General features: G+C 25.2%; 1 protein-coding gene across 1 annotated transcript; it reads right to left on the bottom strand.

Moving 5' to 3' along the window:
• Positions 1 to 1,350: 1,350 nt before the first annotated feature.
• LOC145828973 (cadherin-23-like) lies at positions 1,351 to 20,430 on the bottom strand. Its single transcript, XM_082936718.1, has 11 exons — positions 20,279 to 20,430; positions 16,209 to 16,385; positions 15,803 to 15,933; positions 6,403 to 6,504; positions 6,332 to 6,336; positions 5,846 to 6,080; positions 3,323 to 3,578; positions 3,021 to 3,254; positions 2,629 to 2,917; positions 2,330 to 2,526; positions 1,351 to 1,405 (listed from the first exon to the last, which is right to left on the bottom strand). The coding sequence occupies exons 1-11, from the start codon at positions 20,428 to 20,430 to the stop codon at positions 1,351 to 1,353; spliced, it is 1,833 nt and encodes a 610-aa protein (XP_082792844.1).
• Between the last annotated feature and the right edge of the window lie 3,063 nt (positions 20,431 to 23,493).

The raw sequence follows: 23,493 nt of genomic DNA, 5'->3' as shown, positions 1-23,493 counted from the left end.
CGTGAATTTTAGTTACTTTATACGAAAATATGAGCTTTTAAGGTTCCACTGATATGTTTACTTTAACAAAAACACTTACATTAGAGAAAAATGGAGGATTATCATTAACATCATCAACAAAAACAACAACTTCAGCATCTGAAAACATTGACTGGTTTCCACAATCACTTGCTCTTACTGTAAATATAAACTGAGAAACTTCTTCTCTGTCAATATTACCAGATGTTGATATGACTCCGCTATTTTCATCAACTTCGAAACTTTCGTGTCCGGATAGAATTGTATATTTGATCATTGCGTTGCTTTCTATGTCTGCATCAGTAGCTTGTACCTAAATAAATATAAAACTATTATTTTTAAATCGCATATTTCATGCGCACTTTTAAAACTTAAGCTTCAAACTTTAGGCAAAACAATGTCATTTGTATAGCTTAAGGTTGAGTTACAGCAAAATTAAAGGATAAAATAAACTGTAAAAAATTCATGATCACATTCACAATCAATCTTTTAAGAAAAGTTTGTTGAGTATAGCTCAGATTATACTGTAAATAAAAACTATTATAACATAAATAAATTAAAACTTAAAACAACTTTATTTTTAATAAAAAAATATCTAGTTAACATCAACTTACTCTGATAACAAACGATTTAGATGGCAAGTTTTCTTTAATGTTTACTGAATAAAAGCTATTTTGAAAAATAGGTGGATTATCGTTTTCGTCTTGAATATTAACAAAAACAGTTACTGAAGCGATTGAGTTTCTGTTTTGTTCTAATATTCTCACTTGTAACTGGTAAGTATCTTGTTTTTCTCTATCCAAACTTTTTCGAGTATATAAAGCTCCTAAAAAGTGGTTTATATTCAAGAAAACTACTAGTTTTTTATAATACTTTTATAGCTTACTTTAAATAACAATTAGTTTAGTAACAATCGCTTGTTCATTTCATTTTTTAAAGAAATTATATTGTATTCAAAATTAATTTGAGATAATAACTTACCAGTTTTAAAATCAATTTGGAATTTACTTTCAGGATCTCCATCAACAATTTCAAAATTTGCTTTCTCAACAGAATCTGTAAACTGCGATCCAATTTCATCAGTCACTAAACTTCCTATGCGTAAATTTTCCCGCGCTTTTACAAAAACAGGGGATTTCACCTCTTTTGAAAGCGGGTTTCCGTTTGTGAAGTGCAAAGTCGCTTTCACTTCTTTTCGCAATTGGGGTTTACCTTGATCTTCCGCGATTATCGTGACGTCATTAGTCGTTCTGACTTCACGTGACTTGTAAGTTCTGGTGGTGACCAATCCGCTTTTAGGATTTATTCTCAGGTATTTAGTACCAGGACCGTTCAAACTGAATTTAATTTGGGAGTTTGGACCAAAACTTCTGTCAATTGCCTTGATCTGGAGATATGTTTGTTTAGTATTCTATAAACAATTGTAGTAAAATAAATATTTAGCCTTAAATCAAATATTAAATTTGATTTGAAATACGTTATATCACCTAAATGAATATTAACCTGTTTGACAGCTGTTCCAATTTTACCATTTCTAGGTATAAATATGTTAATCGGTTGTTGTAAAATTTCAGGTGCATTATCATTCACATCTACGACATTTACCTTTATTTCAGTTCGACTACTTCGACTTGAAGCTGGATAATTTGTTTCAACTAACAGCTGAAAGTTTTAATTTTGTTTGTTAATAGTTTAAATATACAACAACTTAAATAAAACTAAAGTATAGTGATAAATCTAAATTTATTTGGTTTATGTTAATTATATTGACATTAGTTTTTTAATTCATTTGTAACGTACTTTATGATAAGAATTTGTATCTGATATCTAGTGTTACATTGGTGGTAAGAATAGCAGATCCAACAACGTTGAAATGTGGATTTGGATTCAATAAAGTGTAAACACAGTCAACATCTACTGTGTTGTGAATACTTGCCAATGTATACAATGCTTTTCCCTGAAAATTTAAAATCCTTATTAAAGGTTGAAAAATAGTAAAGTTCTTATACACAATTCGTCAGAATTAGATCTTTGTTTAATTTGAATTAAAAATAAATGTGTTATGAAACTATACTGACATACTTATTTTAAATTTTCTTCGACATATATCTCTTTTAATTTTAGATCACCACTATAAGGTTCAAGAAGAACTATTTTGACAATAGTATAAGAACTAGTTTCTTTGGTTGATACTTTTACATTTAGTGTTGTTTTTTTTTGATGTGGAATTAGATTTGAAAATGTTTTAATTTCGCCATTGTGTCTGTTTATTTCAAAATATGAGTTTTCCGGCTCTATTGAGTATTCTAACTTTGATTTTGAATTGAAGCCGTTTTCAACGACTTCTAAATTTACTGGAATCAAAAATCCAGGCACAAAAGGTGGCTGTACTTCTACCGTATAGCGATTTTTAGCAAATTTTAAAGAATAATGAGAAATTGATTGTACAGTGACGTAAGCTCTTTCAGTTGCTACAAGAGGAGGACTTCCTCTGTCTGTCACTTGAACCTTAATAAAAATGTTTAATTAAAAAAAACACTATAACTGATCAAAGTAAATCTTTAACTTAACTATTTTTCTTAACGTATACACTAAAAAAACTAATTTTACCATGAATTGATAGATGTTATTGTAAGAATGGTCAAAGAGAAGGTTTCCATTAAGTTTCAGAATAGCACCGCTTCTTTCGTCCACTAAAAATTTGTCATCAATGAAATCCTGATCTTCAGATGAGAGAGCAATTATTTGATACTTAAGCGATCCCCCTAATCCAGTATCTATATCATGCGCTTCCACTTTTAAGACGTTACCTTGTTCGTCAAATAATTGCGACGTTACACTTTGATCAGATGAATTCGCGTAAATTTTTGATGAATATCTTGTCTGATCAAGAACAGGCCTAAAATATGTATTTTTGCGTTTTATACTACTACAACAAAACTTTTGTTTGTAAAACAATCGCTGTTAAAATTTTAAGTTATTTATATTGTTAGAGTTTTAACCTGTTATCATTAACATCAGTGACATGAATTTTTAATTGCATTAATGATGTCATCATTACGTCACCGCCCCTCACTTTGACGCACAAGACGTAATCGCGACGAGTTTCGTAATCGAGCGGCAACAAAAGAGTCACCCTGCCCGTGAACCAATCCAACCGGAAGTGATCAGAATCACCTATTGTGACGTCATAAAATATACCGGCTGGACCGGAAGCTGTTACCTTGGCAACCAAGCTGAAATAAAAATTGACAATTATTAGTTTGCTTTTGATAACTAAATACTGTTAATGTTAATATCTTACCTTCCAACAGTTGTGTTTTCAGCGATGCTAACATGAATGACGTCATTATTAAATTGAGGAGAACTGTCTCTAAAGTTTCTTATTTCAATTGAAACGTTCATTCTTGAAGCGCGAGAATTTTGACCGCCATTGCGAGCTTCTACTGTTAAAATTTTTGTCCGCACAATGTCGCTGTTTTCATTTTGAATTGTTGGCCACTTGACAGCGCTCAAACCACTGGTGGTTTCGTCAATTCTCCATACTCTAGCGTTGTTGCCTAAAAAAATAAGGTTATGTTTATAATTTTTAGTGTTGTACAATAAACGCATATACGTCCATACATCTTGAACAAAAAAATAAAACTAAATGTTTTATTTAATACATCAATGTCGTAAAAAAAAAGATTATTAATAATTTAGGTTAATACAAACCAGTACTAATTTATAAGTAACTGATTTTTAAGAACTAATTTCTTGAAAAGCTTTGGTTTTCAAAAAACTTCATTAAAAGGTAAATATTAGGTATAAATTTAACGCGCCTAAGTACAGAATATTTGTTTAATAATATAAATTTGAGCCAGACATAAAGTTTGTGCTTTTGTTTGTTTTCAGCAAATTTCAACAGTCGTACGTCATAATGGGACTTGAAAGCTCTACAAAACTTAGTGCTAAAGTCTACTAGGAAAATTTGCACACATCGTTAATAAACTGTTTCATTAAATTGCTAAAACGTAATATACTGTTATTTTAATAGTGTTTTTGATAGTAACATAAACTAATTTCTTTAAATTTGCTTTAAATTGTTGAATACATTTATAGCTACCTAAATCTGCTATACAATAAAAGTATTAAGTAAAAATCTCAATCTGTTTAGTTAGCAACAATTTTCAATAGCATGTGTCTGTCTAAAATAAACATTAATAATGAATTCCAATAAAGTAAATTTAATAACTAATTAAATTTTCTAAATGACACTCACGAAATTTTATTTTTGTTCATTGATCTCTAACAAACCAGAGGAAACGAATTGGTGATTAATCTGACAGGTAATTAAATATTAAAAACAATTAGCATTACTAATTATTTTGAAACCGGTATAAGTTACTTGATGCAGACTGGTATCAATTGGATTATTGAATTATGTGTCAGAACTTTCAATGTTTAAAAAGATCAGTTTTAGGTAGATTTTAAGAGTTTTGTAAACATCTGTTATTGTTTTGATGCAAATCATAAATGTTTCTAGTAAGATAATTATTTTATTGCAGATTTTTTAGGACTAAAAACCACTATTTTATAGTAAGTACGGATATCTTGTACTTTATATAGGTTAAACTTTTGCAAAAATTTAAAAATTCAACAAACTATCTGATAAAATGTATAACTTTACTAAGGTCAACCTAATTTTAAAACTAATTTCATAAAATTTCATAATTTTGCCTAAAACTAAAGCTAATAAACAAACTGAAACTAATAATGATTTTGCATTGCTAAAATGTTCAATTTTAATTTAACTTTTGAAAGTGTTTGTTAGTATAAAGTAATTACAAAGTGGCAAAGTAATATGTGACATATAATTGTCAGTTATACTAAAACCTGACGCGTTTCCAACTCATTGTCTGTTTTTAAATTAGTAGTCTTATTTCAAAGAACTTAGAACCAAAAATTGTCATTTATTCTTTTTTTTTACGTAATGCTACTAAGGGAACCAATTTGTTTAGTTTTGAACTTTTTTGTCAAGAATTTCAATATCATTTACTTTTTAAATTTGAAAATATTTAATTTACTAATTGTTTACATTTATACATTTTATAAATTATTTAGTACATTAGAAAAAAAATTTAATATTTTAGAACACTTAGAATACAAAAACAAATAGTTTATAAAAATAAATACGGTCTAGGATAAATTGAAAGTGTTTTGGAAGTGAGCAAAAAAAAATATTTAAAATCGAAAATATAATAAAATATACTTCATAGCGCAAGTTCGTAAAGAAAAGATTGATTTTCTCATTTTATACAATGGAGCGACCTAAGATTTCATTTACTAAAAAGACCAACTTTTTTTTTTAATTAAAATATTATAGAGGTGAGGTCTTTATAAAAATAGTATTAAAGTCAAAATAATGTTATTACTTTTACTTTTATTACTATTATTAGGTTTGGCTTATTATAAAGTTATATTTCTCGAATTATTCGAAATATTTGCTATGAAAACAAAATTATAAAAGAGCTATTGCCTTTTGTTATTCAAAACCAAAAACTTTGAAAAAACGCTCATAATAATGATTATTAGTAAAACTTTAAGAATATTCTTTAAACAAAAATATACATTTAAGTTTATATAGTATTTTTTTTATTATGAAACAATAATATACTGTTCTAGCTAAACTATTTTAGTTAACGTTTAGTAAATATGATATTTTAAAATGTGAGTTTGCTATAAGAGTTTTTTTTTTGTTAGCAAACTATTGATGTAAAATTGTCTTTATAATTTAAAAAAATGTTCAAGAAAATATATATTTACAATTACTGTAATAAGTATTTACCTTTAACAATAGAGTAAGTGATTTTTCCATTTCGACCGATATCGTCATCTACTGCGTCTACAAGTAAAATAATTTCGCCTAACTTGCTACCTTCAATCATGCGATACACCTGTTGGGTTTCAGGCAAACTAGGGTTTTCACCATCGATTAAAAACTGGGCTCGGTAATTTTGACTGATAAAAGCAGGGGTATGTTCGTTCACGTCATTCAAAGTAATTATGACGTAACAGTTGTTCTGTAGCAAATTTGTTTTAACTTTTTCTTAAATAAACATGGTTTTATACTATATAAATGTACAAAAGTATAAAGTCTACAGACTAGAACTTCTAATAAATTTTTATTTAATATTAGAAATAATTAAAGATAACGGAATACTAGTAGAAGATATTTAACCTTAAATTGATCAGGTGATCCTTGATTAGAGACTTGAACAATTAAATGGTGTTTAGTTTGACGTTCCCGATTCAATTTACTTAATGTTCTTACTTGACCTGTTTAAATTGTTCAAATAAAACTACTACTGAGTAGAAATATATAAGCAATAGAATAAAACGAACCGTTTGATGTGACAGTAAATTTATCCAAACTATTTTTGTCTGCAGCACCAACTAATTTGTAAACGAAATTTCTGTTCGAAGCTTGATTATCTGCATCATTTGCTGATAATTTTGTTCTTAAACTATTTATTGGGACGTTTTCCATTAAGTTCACACGAATTATCGGAAAATCAAATCGTGGTTGATTATCATTTTTATCTTCAATTTCTATTGTTACCTAAGAGTTAGAATTTCTCTTTCTTCACATACTTTGTTTTGTAAACATATAGTTTAATTAGAAAGTAATTAAATACTACACCTTTTATAGAATAATAAATTTAATTCTAATTATATTAAACACTAAAAAATATGCATTTAGTATTTGAGTAAATCTAAACTAAGTATATTACTTGTGTTGATTTAGTAGCTTGTCCATTTGAGATTTGCACGGTTAATTGATACTTATTTATTTTCTCAGCATTAAGTTCACCAAATACATACAAATTTCCACTATTTGGATGCAAAAAGAACATTAAATCTTTATTTCCATCTGAGTAAATGGATAATTTGAATTAAATTCATATTGGTTTAAGTTATTATTTTTATTTTTGTGGTTTAAGCTCACCAAATACATTAGTTACTCTCAGCTTAAAAAGTTTAGGTTTTAAAAATTTTACCTGTAATTTTTTGACAATAATTCGTTATAAACCACAAAGGTTATTTTTACTATTCTTAAATTTTAAATCCTTTTCTGCCTGAAATTAGAAAAATACTTTTCAAACTTGTTTTTATAAAAGCTGAACTATGAACTGTGTATGAAAATCAATAAAACAGCAATGCGTTGCCTATACTGATACAATTAAGAGATAAACTAAAATAAAAAAAGCAATTAATCAAAATCTTTTATATAAAGTAAATATTTTACATTTGAGGCGGATATAAGCTGCAGTAAATTGATATTCTCTGGTGACAAAAAATCGATTGAGTTGATCAATTGCTTTCTCAAAAATGAATGTGTTTTTAAGGGTTGTGTCAATTATACTTTACAACATTTATTGTTGTTTTACTTATGTGTAAGATTTTAACGAGTGACAGTCAAAAATAATTATTCAATTTGAAAACATAAAATAAAAAGTTAATTAATTTGTTTAGCTGCGCTCAGTTTTAAAAGGTATAAATTTAAGTTTCTTTTAAATAAAAAATAAATACTTAAAAGATTTAAGCAACAATTATCAAACTATGTTTGACTTGGTAAATATAACTTTTTTGATAAACAACTTTAAGAACTATCAAAATATTTTAGTTAACAGTGTTAAACCGCATTAGACGGATTATCGGTTTATTTTGTCTGATTATCGGGTCAATGTGTTGTCGGATTAGAAGTTTCTGTTACACATTAACTTTTATTATGATACATAATAACATGTTTTTGTTAGTTTTCGTCTGATGTTATTAGTTTATATAATGTTAAAATTTCTTTCAAGGCTATCAAAAAAGCTAGTAAAGTTTTTCTAAACAAAGTAAGTATCTTTTTTCGAGTTAGAACCTTAAGTATTTTTTTATTATGTGACTTAACTACAACATTTTTGTCTCTTATAATGTGTCGAAGTTTAATTAGAGTGCATTTTTATGCATAAATAGTAAACATAATATCTTAGATTTGAGCTAACTCAACTGTAATTATTCATGTAGTTGTGTTGTGCAAAAAATTGAGATGTTTTATTGAAACATTTATCAAAAAAAAACTTATTTTTTTTTATCGCGAAGTTTTTTTTTTGATGTTATACTTGCACAGAATAGTTTTTTTTTTACTAACCAATTAACATATACTGTAAGTTTTTGTTGTATATTGATTTTACATGTTTGATGTTTGCTATAAATCTGTCTCTGTAAGGTTTGAAACTCGTATGTTCCTGATGTTTGTACCTATGAATTTTCTCTTCAAATGCAAGTTTAGACTTTCTTGGCAAGCTTGGTCATTCAACCCAGGTTATTGCTAATTAAACAAAAGCTTCATTAGAATACTTGTCCGTTGCTTTTACCTGTAAATAGTTATTCTAACGATTAAATTTAGTTTTGACTTAAAAAGAAATTAAAAAGCAGAAAATCTTCTTTTCTAACACTATAGTAATAATTAAGGACTTAGAGTAAGTATAAAACTTTTTTTAAATTTAAAGTACCGTGCTAAAATTTTTTTTTAACACTTACAGTAGAAAATCTTTTAACTAAAAATTTACCCTAATTGTTTTCACTGTGTTTAGTTGGTAGTTGCTTCTACTTGTGTGTATAACTCCAGTGTTTTCATCTATTATGTAATCATCCGTTTCAATCAATGAGTATTTAATATTTACTGCTTCTTGGTGAGTACCATATGCTTTTATTCGAATTCTGTAGTTTAAATACAACATAATGGTATTAAATGTTTCATTAGACCTATTTATCATCATTAATATTTAAAAATCGAAGGGTTTTTAACTTCTAATAAAACAGATCAATAAAAACTCTATAAATTTTTTCGTAAAGTTTCAAGAAATAAGATAAAAAACTAATACTTTAGTTGGTTAAAATAATTGTTTGTAATTATACACTATTTTATTGTAATTCATCTTATTTAAATTAAACAAAAACGTAAAAGGAAACTTTTTTTTGGCTTAATAATTAAATAAACGTGTAAAAAATCAAAATTAAATTAACAACTGACATTTCTTGTGAATCTTGTTCGTTTCTCCATAACCGAATATCCGACAATAAATTATTATCTGACCAATTAAAAAGTCCACCTTCATTAAAGTTTTTCTGGTTAAAGTTTATAGTCACTGAAACTTGAGATGATAAACTTGGTACTCCTTTATCTTCCATATTTACCTTACAAATTAAAAAAAATTAATAATTGTCAGAAAAAAGTAGATGTTCTTTACTAAAGCTAACTTTATGTGAAAATACAACGATTTAATTTATGATCAGTTAATTATGATAACTTACCTAGCTTGAAAACGCATTATAGATAAAAATACAAAACAGTTTCCTAAATAAACCGTAAATAAAATAGCATTAAACTTCATGATATTTATTATAAAGTTGTTTGCTTATAACTTTTTGGTTAATTAAAAACACAAGTGTTTTTCTTGGAAAAGTAAAAACTTTTTTATTTAAACTATTAAACCTTTTCTCTAAACAATCGTAAGTCAAGGTCAATTTGAAATATTTATTGTTGTCATAATTAATTACGCGAAGAAAATAAATCGACTGCTTTCTTTTAGTGGTTTTTGATTTATTTAATCAGTAAGGTCATAGAAAAAGAATACATAAGTGCAGAGCTTAAGAATCTAGTAATAAAAAAATTATGAATTTAAAGTGTAAAATCTGGAAACTGTCATCAGAAAGAATTTTTTTTAAGGATTTGTCGAAAATTTTATGAGTAATTCGAATTTAAATTTACTGCTAATATTGTGTAGATTGTTTGCTAAAATACTTTTTAATCATGTCAAATTAGAATTTGTTTGATAATATTATGTATTGTTAAGTAGAAGTTTTTCTGATAGCAACATAAACCTTTGAGATAAAGTTGTTAATATTATAAGAAAACATGAAAAAGTAGAGCTAGCTTTATAATTTTTGTCAATTTCTGTATTCTAGTTTTGAAATGTAATTAAAATATAAAAGTTATTTTAGCTTTTTTTTTAAGTACAGTTTAAACTTATCATTATTTAAGATTAATTATACTTAAATATGTATACAACAAGTAAACCAAAAAAAAAAACATTTTTTTAGTAGTTTAGTACAAATATTTAGGTACTATATAATAAACATTATTAAAAGAAGAAAGGAGCTTCAATTAAACTTAAAGTAAACAAAGTAAGTTTAATAAGTTTTTATTATTATTCAGTATGAAGTTACCAATTGTACAAGAGTTCAATAATATAGATTTATGCAAAAATACAAAAAAATAAATTGTGTCAAAAATTTACAGTTCATTTCACGACGGGGTTTTTTTTACGTCATAAAATCGTAACTTTGAACAAAATTTTGATAAGTTTTAAGTATTCTCTATTTTTTAAGTAATTTTTGAAATTACGTTATTTAATCTTAACAATTTTAAATACAATCAAGAATTTAAATAAAGTTTTAAACAAAAAAGCTACTTTAAGATATAAAATATACTCCACTCATTTACCTTTTAAAGATAGATAAATATATCTATCAACACAGCTATAAAAAAATTACGTTCAGTTTTTTGTAAATTGGAAACCTCAGAAATCATCACAAAACTAAATGAAGATTAAAATTTAAAACTTATGCTTTTAAGTTGAGTCATATTACATTATAAAATCTTGAGTTTAGGCTAAAGTTTTTAAATAGTTTCATGAATATTTTAATTAAAACTTACAACGAACGAAATTTGTTTTAATCCATCAAGTACATTTGGTACCAGCTCTTTTGCAGTGTAAATTTGACCTAGAAATAGATTTAAAACAGTTAAAAAAATAGTAAAACATAACTAATTTTCAGTTTACTTTTTATATAAAACTTAAGAATTACTTCTTTATTTAGTTTTACACTACATCATTAAAAATTAAACATTTGAAAAAATAAACTAATTCTTAATTAACATTCTTATTTCTTCTATTAGTTATTAAACGTTGTCTTTTTTTAATTTATAGAGAAACTACGTATAAATGTTAATAAAATTAAACTTTGTCAATTATAAAAGAATTAATAAATAAAAAATACAAGTATTATTTACCTAACGTATACTCTAGTCTTAAAACATTTTGTTCATTTTAATTAGTTTCAGTTTATTAAATAATAGAGTTAAAACTATTGTAAAAGTAGTTTATAAATTATCCTAATACACAAATACATAATTACATTTAGTTTTGTCTAGTTGTACAGAAGCTTGGCATTAAACAAGTTCAATTAATATAGTCTTAATTACGTCATAATTGCGGTAAAAACACACAGAATTACCAAGCGTGGGAATGCTGTGAAAACTAAAATACATTTTTTGATGTTTTTCAATAACATAACTTTAAATACTTTAAGCTGTTTTAAAAGGACAAAAAGAATTCCATTTAAAAATATTTTTTATTTAATTATTTAATATAAGGTAATATAAAGGAAAAAACGTAATAAAAATTAACTAATACTTTAAAATCTTATGTTTATTTAAATCTTAATATAAGCTAGGGTAGCGTTTTTGTTAATAAACAGAACCACTTGGTTAATGTTTATAAGACAACAAATTATGATAAATTACTTTTCTACGATTACGTTATTTGTTTATCTTTGTGGTAATAAACAATAAAAAATTCTATAAAGTTTATAGGTAAAATATTTTTTTAAAACTTTTGGTTTCCTTTGAAGTAACCACCCAAGTTGTCTAAATTTTATTATATTTTGTGAACTAGTCTCCTGCTGAGAAGTAACAGTTTTGCATGAACGTTTATATTTGTTCTTCTTTTTTATTATCCTATGTACCGTACTGTAATTTTATTTTAAACACAAGAAATGTTTATCAAAAACTTAACTGATTTGTTTTTGTTGTCGTACAACTTTTTTTAACTGTGTTATAACATCAAGTGTATTACTCATTAGATTGTTTTTATTTTTTAATATTATTTGTTTTTGATTCCATTTAGAAAAATAAAGTACTTGAAGCTTTTAAAAGATTTCCTTTCAACAGTCGTTTACTTTACTGTATATACGAATGTAATGAATAACATATATATTATGAACTTTACAGTAATAGTCAGTATTTTAACAATTTAGTAAAAACGATTTTTTAACGACGTTTCTGTTCAATTTTATAAATTATACATCACATAAAAACAAATTAATCAAAATAATTAATTTTTTTTAAGTTTACATTTTAAACAAGTTATTCAGACTAGTTTAAACTTATTTTGATGTTAAACACATACACTTTGCTTTGTTAAGTAAGCTTAATATTTCAAATAATTAAGACAAACAAGTAGCTGTTAAAGTATTATTTTTATAATATCTTTTAAATTAAAAAATAAAACACCTTGCTGCTAACACAAAATTTGTATATTTTTGCTGTCAAATGCATATTGTTGTAAGGAAATGAAAATTCAAAGTCTGACCACATCAAACAATTCGTAAAATAGTTCGAAAGATTTTGTTCATAAGAGTTTTCAAATAAACTTTAGTATTATTGATTACTAAAAACATAAAAATACAGGATACAATCAATTGCAAAAGTCTGTATAAAACTTTTGACAACGTATTTAATAAAAGTTCATTTCAAAATGTAGGTTTTATGACAGAACATTTTTGATAAAATTGTTTTAATTTTTACCTTTAGAATTGCAACAAGTTTATTCTTGTATTTAATAAGGTGTTAAAAAATATTTTTGACAAAAATAATGATAATAAGATCTACTTTGTAAAATTAGAACTAAACGCAAGTATTAGACTTGAGAGCAATCATTATATGTTTTGCTGCATTTAGTTTGAGGTTAATTCAGTGCATAAGACATGTTTTGTTATTTAGGAGTTAAGTATACTTGTTTATCTACATAACTGGCATTTCAATAACATTAGTTGATAAATTACCCATTTTATGTTTTAATTCAACCAACAAAAAATGTAAAAGATTCTAATTTTATTTTTATTATTTTATCAGATGAATTTAAGATTTTTAAAGGAATTGTGGTTTACACAAGTATTTTGACGTGTTTCATTGAATAAAAACCCTTACTCGTATATAATAAAAACATGTGGTTTTATTAAATTGCAGAAGAATAATGATTTCTTGAACAAACAAGATTATTTAAAATAAAGTTTTATGTTTATTTATAAGCTTCATTCAATATTTCGTAACAATAGTTGAGACAATACACAAAGCAAGATTAAACAAATATTGTTTTGTAACATCATTTAAAAATTAAATTTAACTTAAGTAACACAAGCAATTGCTATCTTATTCAAAAACTAAAAAAAATATCATTTTTTTTAGCATTTTAATAAAACAAAATAAAAGACTGTAAGTGTTTAAAGCAGATATTTCTCTAAAATTTAAAAAATGTCAATATGCTAAATAAAAGTCTCTGTTAGAAACAAAAGTATATCTATTTTTCGATAAGTTTTATCTTGGATAAAATTAATATAACTTTTTTATCAGATTTTTTTTTATATTTGAGTTGCTGAACTATTTACTTTTTGCAAATATCTTTACTTAAGTTATTAATCATTTAAGAATGCTTGCTCATAAAATTAACCTTTGCTATGCATAATTGGTAGGGATCAAATGAACAGGAAATAATTACTACTTTATTATATTTTCTTTTTTAATTAGATTGATGCTTTCAAATCAAAACAAGTTCACTCACAAAGCATTGTTGCTTTAAAACAAATAATTGCTAAATGAGCAGTATAACTGCGTTTGATCTTTCTAGTGAATGTAAACAAACTCTTGGCTATTATGAGCAATTTTACAACTTATTTCGGTTTTTTTGTTTCTATGGCAATTTAATGTTTTGAAGGTAATTTTTATAAGTGTTAAGCACAACCTATGCGCATTTACTGAAACAGGTATGTGTATTATTTTTACTTTATATATATAAGTAGTTTTTTACACTATTGTGGAACACATTTTAGGTAAACATTTCTATAACCAAAACTATATCAAAGTTAGTTTTACTATAAAATTCTTATTTGTGTATATGATTTTTAAAGCAAAAACGATATTTGAAGTTAAAAAATAATATAATACACTTTAAATGTGTTTTAAAATATTAATTTAAAGCTTTTGAAATAAAATAAACCAGCCATACATCAGTTTATCAAACAAACCCCTTATTCAAAATAAAAATAAACAGTTTCACCAAACTATAGGCTTGGTTTAAGATAACTATTAAAAATATTTTAAATTTTACTTATTGCAATTTAACAGTAATATATTAAATTATATTTGACAAACTAAATTTAAAAACTTTATTAATATCCGGTTGGAATTAGCTCTTATAGAGACCGCGACTTTTTATATGTCTAATCGCACGTAAATTAAAATGTCATCCTTTTACTTCTACGCGCTACTGATTAACAAAAGACATTCAAAATAGCTTTTGACTAGCTAAGTTAAACGGTAAAAGTAAATAGGGATTAGCTCACTTTCTGTGAGAGCGGTTTCAATTGTTTAATTTGGCTTCCTTTTATAAACCCACAGGGTATTGTAAGTAAATTTAATTTTTATTGTGACTTACAGGTCATATAAGTTTTGTTTTGTCAACTTTGAGACTTTATTAAAATCTTGTTAAAATTTTACAACTTGACTATTGTATTCTGTTAAAGAATCAATCTATATATTTTTTTTTGTTAGTAATTCTAATTTTTCATGTACAACAAAGGAAACAACGTTTAATTAAATATAAATTTAAAACAGATTTAAGTGAGTAAAACTCAGTACCTTTTTAATCAAACTTTTTTTTTTTGATGTAACCGAATTCGTTATAGCTCTAGCAGAACGTTTTATTTGTAAGTGTACTTAACAAGTGCATTATATGTCTTAAGTTTAAATACTAATTACTATCGTTAGCATACCTACCATTTTGACAAACGTTTTGACCTTTATATGACTACATTTTTCAGCTAGGTACATACAAAAGTAGACAAAAACCAATTAAAATGACATAAAAACCACTTATAAAAATTTCGACGTCACGTTGAACTTCATGACGTATGTACTAAATTTTACTACGTAAATTTCCTAACAATATATCAGCAGTAACTGTAAAAAAAAATTTGAGAATGTATTTAATTATATACCGCTAATGATTTAGCCTTTAATTGAATGTAAATGATAACTTTTTTTTAATTTGGATTTACAACAACAAGTTGAAGTTTAATTACATAAAAAAGTTACTTGATATAAGTTATTTTTTAAATTTAAGAATGTTCTACGATTTCCAATATTGTTACATATTCCAGTGAATTCGTTTCGCTTGGATCTTTTTTAACATACGCTTAAACTTGCAGTTTTTAATACTTATTACAATCTATAGAATTTTACAAACAAACTCATTATTTAAACGGTAACTATAAATAACTTATACTAATAAACAATAAAAGTTATAAGTAGTACAAAAAATTAGATGCATACGTTACAAAACAGATATTAGCTAAGGGGTTATCTAATATTAAACAAAACAACTTTTTGAACTTAAAATATAAAACTATGAACAGTTTTTATTTATTTTTTAACTTATAGATTTTTATAAATAGTTATTTTAAAGATGTTCCAATAGACCTATAGCAACTAAATGCATAACACATTTTCAGTTTAAAATTTAATTTTTAATTCTTTAATGTTGCTGAACACTAGCTCAATAAACTTTTTTTTTTACAAAATTTCTGTAATTCCAAAATAGTAAACAAACACATAAATACTTTTGAAATTAACCTGTTTCAGAGTTTATTTTAAATATTTCTGCTTTCAAGATAGTGTATGTAAACTTTCCATTTAAACCTTCATCTTTGTCAGATGCTTGTATATTTAATATAGGAGTGTTAACAGGTGTTCCAGAATCCACACTGTAATTAAATATATTTAATTTACTTTTTACAACTATTTGCTTTAACGTTTAAAATAAATTTTATTATACTTTTCATATATAAACATTCAAGATTTTGTAGTTTTTAAAATACTTTAAGTTTTTGTAATAAACGTAAAGTTAATGACCATCATATTTACAAACAAGTTTCACTAATTTTTTTATTTTACTGTACTTTTTTTAAAACTTTTGTAACAATTAGCTTTTAATAGTAATTTAGTTTATTTTTTACATAACATGTACTATTTAACTAACGAGATATTGTAGCTTGGCTGGTCAGAAACTGGATAGTTGTCATTAACATCCATAACTGTCACTGCTACTTTTATGTAGTCTTCAGATAGATATGAACCCTGCTTATCACGTGATGCTATTGTCAGCCAATAATATTTCTCCATTTCTCTGTCATATGATCGAGCAATAACTACTTGTCTTGAAAAATATTAAAAGTCTACTTTTTACATGTTTTTAAGTTTGTTTGTTTTTTTTATTTCAAGTAAGTAAAAATTTGTTTAGGAAAACACGACTTTAAAAAAATAGTTTTTAACTTTTTTTTATATAAACAAAAACAACAGGTATTTAATCAATTTTTTACAGTTTAATTCTAGTTGTTTACAATTTTTATCATTAGTTTTAGTTTTTTTTTGTCATTTTCTATAAATTTTCTAAATTGTAGTAAAAAATATTTTATTAAAAAGTATATAATTTTTTTTAACTGAAAAAATTGTTTTTTTTAATATTTAGTACAAAAAATACGTGATCGATTAATATTTAGATCATGATTAATGTTTAAAAAAGAGAGAACAGTCATAGTACTATATTAGCTAAATATATCGAAATAATTATATTAAAACATACATAAACTGAAATGCTTTTAAACTAAAATAAAAACTTAGCTTGATAAAATTTCATTTTAAAATTGAAAAAAAAGTTACACAAATAAAGCTAAAAAATGTTTATTGAAGAAAATTTAATTTCAAAATGATTTAGTAGGAGGTAATTCCTAAACCAGACAACACAAAAAGATAATTAAAAAAGCATGTCCAAACATATTTCCAGTATGCTTCTGTTCATAATTAAGTCTTACAGGCGTAATGATAAATTACTAAAATGTCAGTAAAACTAAAAAAAGAACAGGATCATTTAAAACATATGCTATATCAAATTAATTAAGGGCATGCATATGTTACTGATAAAATGTTTTCACACATTTTTTACAATCAGTATATTTTAGTAGATTTTTTATTTTCAAAAACCATTTTTTAAGGAAAATATATTGAATGAAACTAATACCGTATAATTATTGTGTTCTTAACTATTATGTTTTTACAGCTATTTGTTTTATACTGAAACTGTGAAGTAAATCTCACAGAAGAAATACTAAGATTTTTAATAAAAAATGGATGGATTATATACAAAAATATAAAATTACTTCAAACAGATAGTTTGCGAAAACAAATATCTGACATAAGTTATATGCATTAACTTAGGAAAGAACTTTATGAAAGAAAAACTTAAAATTTGACTGAAATTGTTCTTTAGACAAGCGCCCGAAGTTAAAATTCTAGTTTTTGCTTGTTATCTGAAATTAAAAACAAGTGCACCATAAAAAAAAACAGCTGACAAATGAGACTTTAGTATACAAACCCGCTGTCATTTTGAGGAAATTTTCTCTGCTGTAATTTAACATGATAGTTTTTGTGTCAAACTAGAGTTTGACAAGTATTTTTATACTTCTTATTGTATGTACTTGACCGATTTTTAATGTCAAGGGACTTAATATTCTGTTGTCATTTAAAGTTTAAACAACATAGAGTACTTTCCCTACTTGGTTTTTCAAAAATTGTTTAAAGATTTTTGTTGTATTACAAAAATTAAATTGTTTAGAATTAAAATAATTGTGTATATGTAGTTAAGACTTTAAATTTTATTTAAATCATACCAAGACAAAAACAACAAAAGCGAGCTAAAACCCAACTAAGTATGACTATAAAAAGGGGGAGAAAATAAGGTGTTAATTTATTCTTTACTTTCAAATTAAGAATCTGCGTTGTACAAACTCAACTTCCTAAACAAAAGATATGACTCATGCCCGACCCTATTATTATTTTCTTGCTCTTTTTGAAATAAAAAGTATTTTTTTGTTGGCACAAAGACTTATAAACTGTCGAGAACCTTTTGTGTAACTTAAACAAGCTTCAAGTATTTACCATTCTACTTATTTGTGTATACAGCGGGTAAAGTTTATTTCTTTTGTTGTTATTATTCTTGTTTAATTCTTCTTTGTAAATTTTTCAACCGAAATTTAAACTTTGAGCAAATACAAAGCACTTTCTTGAATCTTTACTACTATTCAGCTTATGCTTTTTTTTCTTTTTTCTTTTAATTACACAAGACTAATTGCTCATGAAGCAGCTAAAACTTCAACAGAAGCAAAAGCATCTAATTTAAATACAAATATCTTAGTACTTGGCTTAACTAAAAAAATTCTAATTCAACTTCAAATTACTCTCTCATAAATGTTTAAAATCATATATTAAAGAAATTTGTCATTTAAATTGATTAAGAATTTCCTTATTTTACCTTTTTTCGAAGATATAACTTAATAAAGAAAAAATAGCAAAAAACTGTGCTTTCTTGATAGTCTTGATTTAAGATCACTGTAACTTTAAAGATTAACATAGATAGAAATTTTGCACTTTATTTGTCATTAAATATAAGTAAGAAACCATTTTTTTCAAACTATGTTGTTTCCTAAGATAAGAGAACGACTATAACCTCAAGTAGTTTTTTGATATTTAAAGAATAAAATCCAAAAATTTAAACATAGAACAAAAATAAGTTTGTGTTTTAATTTGTTTATTTATTTTAGAAAAACGAAACACGATGAAAATATAGTTATAGTAAGTTTTAAAACTTGTTTTATAAGTACATAACTGCTTTCAGATAAAACTAGACAGTAGACAAACAATAACATTTAACATGCTTGTACAACATATATTTTTTAAGGATGTCTGTATAAGCTTTTTATTCAAGTAAGAAAAATCAAGCATCATAACTGTTTCACTTCATCAAGTAGCTTCATATAAATTTCTTAGGAGAAATTACTAGTGCAGCTTAAGGGCACTACTGTGACGTAATAACCAAGTTTAGTGATAAACAAGCTTTATAGAGCACATCCTTTTCAGAAAAATAAATTTCCTTTTTGCTACTTAAACCGATAATCTTCAATAAGAAGGCATAAGTAGTTGTTTTTGCCGAATTTCTTGATCGTTTAAACAAGTTATTAATATGTATACATTGAAAGCTTTTGTATGTCAAAAAAATACTTTCCCTGTTTATAAGTAAATTTAACAAATATAACTACACTGTCTTTAAACTTATAAAACTTTTATGTAATTTTATTGTTTAGCTATGTATGGAACTTCCATTCATTGGTTCAAAAAATATTTTTCAGATCTATTTACAACAACTGAGGATCTCCTATATGCAAGTATAGGAGTAAAACATAGTTTTGTTAGTAATAAACTGTTAAAATAAATATTGTATAAAAATGTTATGGTAGTTTAAACGTTTATACATACTGAGAATTGGAAATTTTTACAATAGTTTATAAACATTTACAAACAATTAAAGATTAAATGTATGGTATGCAATTACTGCTTGCTTGTATGAAAAACAAAACATGCAAACATGAACAAGTCACGATTCAACAAAACGTATCAAACAATTGTTTGACTGTTTAAGAAATATATAAAATTCCAAAACAATTATTTAAGTTTTGTTTGAACAAAAATTCATTAAATTCAACTGAACTTGTTTACTTAAACCTTGGGTTTTGAAAAAATTAAAATTTAAAAACTTTTTTAGAAAGTTTTTTGATTGTCAGATAAAAATAAAATAACTTTAAAAAATTAATTAAATTCGGATTTTATGTTTATATGTAAAATTAATTAAATCTTTTATGTTCTAACTTTAAAATTATGTGCAAAATTTATATAAAAACTAAAAATTTATATTATGTTTTCTTTGAACCTTAGACAGTTTTAAAAGTATAAAAAGAGGATATATTAACTATGAAAACAAGAAAAATCAGGCTAGTTATTATTTAAAATACACACCATGTTATGATACTACTAAAACATTTTAAACTGAAAATAACTTGTCCATAATAGTAAAAACTAGATTTAAAAAGTTCAAACTAAAAGTTATTCACATTAAATACAATTGATAAAGTTAAAATACTAAAAGTTAACTTTTTCTTATAAAATTTTAAAGTATGTACTTATTTTAGGACTAGAATTTTCTTTTAATCAATCTTTTACCGACCTGTATATCGATCAACTCTAAAAACTCCCTTTCCCGAACCATCTATGATGTCATAAACAACATCAGATCTAGTAGTGTTTATGGTACCAACCACTTGTCCAGGGGAAGTTATTTCAATTACATTTATCATGGTCAGTTTATTTTTCATATTGCCATTACGCGAACAAAGGTTACTAGGCAACACATTGACAACCAGTCTGGCTTGAGTGCTCTTCCCTGTAAAATCTCTTGCTCTTATCCTTAGCCTGTAACTCTTGCCTCTAAACAACCCATTAATCTAATTGACCCACTAATTTTGTCCACCACAAACAGAGTGTCTTCATCTAAGCTTCCTTTTGATACTGCGCTGTAAGAAATACCCCCATTGGTCAATTTAGAGTCTGATCGCTTGCATGCAACCAATAAACGATGGAAATAATTTTAAAGTACGTCAGCACTAAACTTTTCTGAATGAAATTTTAGCTAGTTGTCTTTATAATCCTTGACAGTTGTAGTTACTAGAATAAGTGAAAATTTTCTTTCCAGGACCGTTAATTTTATTTCGGTATTTAAACAAACTTTTGTAAGCAATTTCAAAATTTCAGGTCTCTATCATCTAAAATATCATGTTTGACCTACGCACTTTTTATGTTCTGCTGATCCTAAAAAACGAAGTAAATTTGTTTCGTGCGCAAATTTAATAAAATTAAAGCGATCACGCCACCCACAGTTTAATAAGTTAGTAAGCTTTTAGGTTTACAATCCACGATCTGGCAAGTAACGTTGGATGTCTGCGGATTTTCTCCCGTTAATTTACCGATTATTGCACCGGTTCGACTCCACTCACTCATGCAGAACGTTGTCTGCTTTGTTTAGATCTTTGATAAAAAATACATTTGTTTAAAAAACTATATTAAAGTGCTAGTAAAAGGTTTAGGAGATTGTTGGAAGTTTTAAGCCTTATGGTGTAACATGCTTATTTTGAGAAAGTCTAAAATGTTTATTTATAAAACAATGTTTTGTTAATTTATGATGTTGAGAGAAAAAAATTATTTTAGCTTGTAAAATAGAAACATATTTTTTTATAAAGAACGACACGTTTTATATTTAAGTCGATTAAACCAAACTTCGAACGTTTACTTTGTAATAAATAATGTTTAATTAAAGACATCGTGAATACTGAAACATATTTTGTTCTTTGTAGTTTACAATCATAAATCTCCCGGCAGAGTATGTTATGCTTCACTTCGTTTAGTTTTTTTAATTTCTCTCAAATAAATTCTCTCGCATTTTTTATAAGCTTTCAATTGAATGAGTAGAATTTCATTCTGTTTTGAAAGTTTACATTTTAAGCGTAGTATCAAAAAAAAAAAACAAATGTTAATTTAAGCGTTTAAAATGTTTACTAAAATTTTACTAAAAATTAAACTTGTCGAAAAATAAGTTGTTTGCTAAATAATTGCAAATTATCTCTTATTTACTAGAAATTCAAAGTCTTTAAAATTATCTACATACTAAGTTGACTTAGTTTCATTTTCATTTTTTTAACTATTTAATAATTGTACAAAGTACACTCCTACAAAACTTTATTCAAGTTCAAATGTCTATTTACTAAGTAAAAATGAAACCACAAACTTTTAGAAGTTTTTAAGCATGTTAAGTTCTACGTCATGATTGTAAAGTTTAATTTTGTTTATAGTTAAGTTTCAGAAATTTTGGTTCTGGGAAAAAAATAACTATAATAATCAAAGCGTTGAATGCAAAGTTAAATAAAAGTTCAAACTACGAAAACATTTCAGGTAAACTTTTTAAAAAAAGAGTGAATAAAAAGTTTAAAAAACTTTAATTACAAAATAGCAATAAAAAAACTTAATCACTAAATTATAGTACTAAAAATTAAAAAAAGTAATATTTAGCATATCATGAAACACAAATTTTTATTATTAACAACCATTTAAAAAATTAATTGGGTTTAACAAAAAAGTAGAAATTTAATGTTTATTTAGTTTTTTCCTATATACATTTCAAACTGTAACAAAAATAAACTAACCATTTCGATTCTTTATACATGTTTATATTCGTTTCTTGTGATAAACCATCAAAGTCCTTGATATTTTTTATAAATAAATTCTTCCAAGAAGACTTTAGAACGTTATAATTGCGTATGGAACCTAACTTTCTAATCAACGTATTTAAAAGTTAATAATGTGATTAAGTTGGTGTTTAGATGTCTTTTTTTCAGGTAACAAAAAGGTTATTTTGGTTTTTATTTCTTGACAATCAATATAAAGAACTTTTTACAGAAATAAAACGATTATAATTGTGTTGCACGTATATCAAAGCCAAATAAAAGTTTTAGTTTGTTTTCAAATCTTGATTTTAAACACTTTATTACTAGATGTTACTAGTTTCAATATTCAAGTAATTTATTTTGCAGTTCGAAAATTATTTTTAGTAATCAAAGTATAATCTTACAGTTTTTATTTAAGATCAAAACGGGTTCATTTTTACAGCATAACAAACGAACTAACCAAAAGGTCAAACTAGCTTAAGTGCAAACCGAAAGAATATCGATGTTTTATTTCTCACTACGTAATTTGACAGTATAAATTCCATTCAAAGTCGACCAAGTATAACTGAAAAATTAGCCAATAGTGTTTGAATTAAGGGTTTAGAAAACTTAAAATAAATCTTTTTAGTCTCAAAACGTGCTTTAGATTAAAAAAACAAAAGTCATTCTTCTTTTCTTTATAGTCTTCTAGCAACTTAATATTAATGAGTTTGAACAGATTTTAGAAGTTTATGTTCAGTTATTACTTTCAAAAGAAAACTTGCAACATAAAGTGCTTTAAACTTCAATTTAAATCGAAACAAGAGTATAAAATAGCTTAATTTATTGAGAGTAAATTAAAACAATTTATTTAATAGTTGTTTTATAAAAATTTAACACTGAAATAAAATTATAATAATGTTCAACCTAAATCATGCAGTTTTCAAATATGCCTATAAGCTTAAACCAGTAAGGTATTTTAATATTCGTTATCAAATGTTAAACATACAAACAACTAAAAAAAAAATCAAAAGACTTACAGTATAAATAAAAAACTATTTAGATGATTTATGTTTATTTGTTTAACATCACAATTTTGAAACAGTCACAATACACATAAAACATAAACTCATGTTCGATTAACAAATACCCACATATTCAAACTTCTTGAATATTTGAAAT

Source organism: Thalia democratica, chromosome 2, assembly GCF_965202585.1.
Source record: "Thalia democratica chromosome 2, ktThaDemo2.hap1.1, whole genome shotgun sequence".
Classification (NCBI taxonomy): Eukaryota; Metazoa; Chordata; class Thaliacea; order Salpida; family Salpidae; genus Thalia; species Thalia democratica.
This window is presented reverse-complemented; position numbering and strand designations above follow the sequence as displayed.

Excerpts from the sequence above, each read along its gene's own strand:
- LOC145828973 (XM_082936718.1), bottom strand. The coding sequence starts at position 20,430 with ATGAAAAATAAACTGACCATGATAAATGTAATTGAAATAACTTCCCCT. Across the intron at positions 3,579-5,845 it reads CACTTACTCTATTGTTAAAG|GCAACAACGCTAGAGTATGG; the intron begins GTAAATACTTAT and ends TTATTTTTTTAG. Across the intron at positions 2,527-2,628 it reads ATAACATCTATCAATTCATG|GTTCAAGTGACAGACAGAGG; the intron begins GTAAAATTAGTT and ends ATTTTTATTAAG.